Source organism: Echinops telfairi, unplaced genomic scaffold, assembly GCF_000313985.2.
Source record: "Echinops telfairi isolate 266 unplaced genomic scaffold, ASM31398v2 ScPeMD7_7400;HRSCAF=8409, whole genome shotgun sequence".
NCBI lineage: Eukaryota > Metazoa > Chordata > Mammalia > Afrosoricida > Tenrecidae > Echinops > Echinops telfairi.
The window spans coordinates 22,647,267-22,648,803 of record NW_022111300.1 but is presented as its reverse complement, the minus strand read 5'-3'; the positions used below and the strand labels follow the sequence as shown (position 1 = coordinate 22,648,803).

At 42.3% G+C, this 1,537-nt stretch overlaps 1 protein-coding gene across 1 annotated transcript in view; it reads right to left on the bottom strand.

Annotated features, from left to right (window-relative positions):
- Window positions 1–1,537, bottom strand: part of ELP2 (elongator acetyltransferase complex subunit 2) — a gene marked incomplete at its 5' end in the record, with an annotated part of 44,783 nt that overhangs the window by 15,129 nt on the left and 28,117 nt on the right. Inside the window, one exon of the mRNA XM_045296035.1 lies at window positions 1,122–1,314. Coding sequence (XP_045151970.1) covers window positions 1,122–1,314 — 193 coding nt within the window. The remainder of the gene's footprint in view (window positions 1–1,121; window positions 1,315–1,537) is intronic.

Genomic DNA, 1,537 nt, shown 5'->3' with positions numbered 1-1,537 from the left:
GAAATACATTTAAATAATTTCTATTACAAATTTCATCTGGAGTAGTAATACTGATTATGCCCAAATACTGAGTGTTTCCTGCAACGTGGCTTTATTGAACACATGGACAGGTACATGAGCAAAGAGAATCAGCGACTATCAAGAACAGCAAGCAGCAGCATTCCTACATGCCTATCCCTCAGGATAGAAGTCAAACCTAAAATACGCAAGCAGTTTCCCAGCCTATAGGATTCCTTTATTTTAAGACTCAGAATGGAGGTGTACCTGGGACAAAGCCACCTTTTGATCCTAACATCGTATTTTAATCTCTAGAACAGAGAGATCCTAAAACTAATGGCATCTTGCCCCACATGCTTAGCTCTGTCTCCATGTGTAAGCAGGGAGCCCTGGTGAGGTCACTGGGAAAGCTCTGGCTGCTAGCCTGAAAGCTTCATGGCTTGAATCCAGCCAGTTGCTCCATGGGAGGGAGACCAGGCGATCCACATACAGCCAAGAAAAGCCTACGTGGGTAGAGTATGCTACTCTGCCACCTGGAATCAGTTACTGGGAGACAAAAACAGACTTCACGGCATCTAACAAGAACATATACACACTGATCCCATCCCGAATGTCCACTACCAGAGGACAGCGTAGATTAGTCTTAGAGCTGTGTGGAGGTTCAAGTGCTCGGTAGATACCCCGGGAATTTAAGTTCAATTCATGACATTACTTTCAAACCACTATTTTCTCTCCAGTTGCACCCAGACGGCTGCTGGTTTACCTATCTTCTGGCATACATGTACTCTCCATCGACCGCTCCTCAGAGGATGTATGAGGCTGCCTGATCCCACAGACCTGCAGTCTCAGAAACGTGAAAGAGTGCTTTATACTCTGTGCTACAGGACCACTATGAATTGGAATGGCACTGGATTTGTTGGGTTACAGCATCTTGGCCTAGTTTACTCTACACATTTCTGATTTTAAAATGTTAGTTACCACATGTCACAGCACACACAAAAGTTTGTTAAGCCAGTGGTTACCTACTGGACTTTCTTTATACCCATTCATTCCATTTACAATCCAAAGTCAAAGTTTTTAAAAATGCAGCAAAGAAACTAGATTGAATTAAAGCAGAGGAATACTCACATTACAAAGTATGCGATTCAGTGATTGGTCTGTAATGGCACAAAAATTTTCCACAAAATTCCGTGGTGCAGAAAAAACTCGAAGAACCTTTTCATCTGCTCCAGATACAAACTGGAACCGGCTAATCATGGCTAAACATTTCATGTCATAGCCATGGATCTGAGGCCTTGCGATTTCATGCCAAGTCACCTGGGTATTGAAACAGGGTAAGAGGGAAAAAAAGCGGGGGGGCGGGGGCGGAGACGTTTAAAAAATCTAGTTATTTTCAACAAGTAAAATATTAGGCTCATAATTATTTTTACCTTGCTATGGAAATCTGATTGTGGGACCAATTAATCTATGTTCTGTTAACGATGATTCCTTTTGATTGCTCAGTATTCCCACATACAACTAAGCCTTATTTGTTCATCTG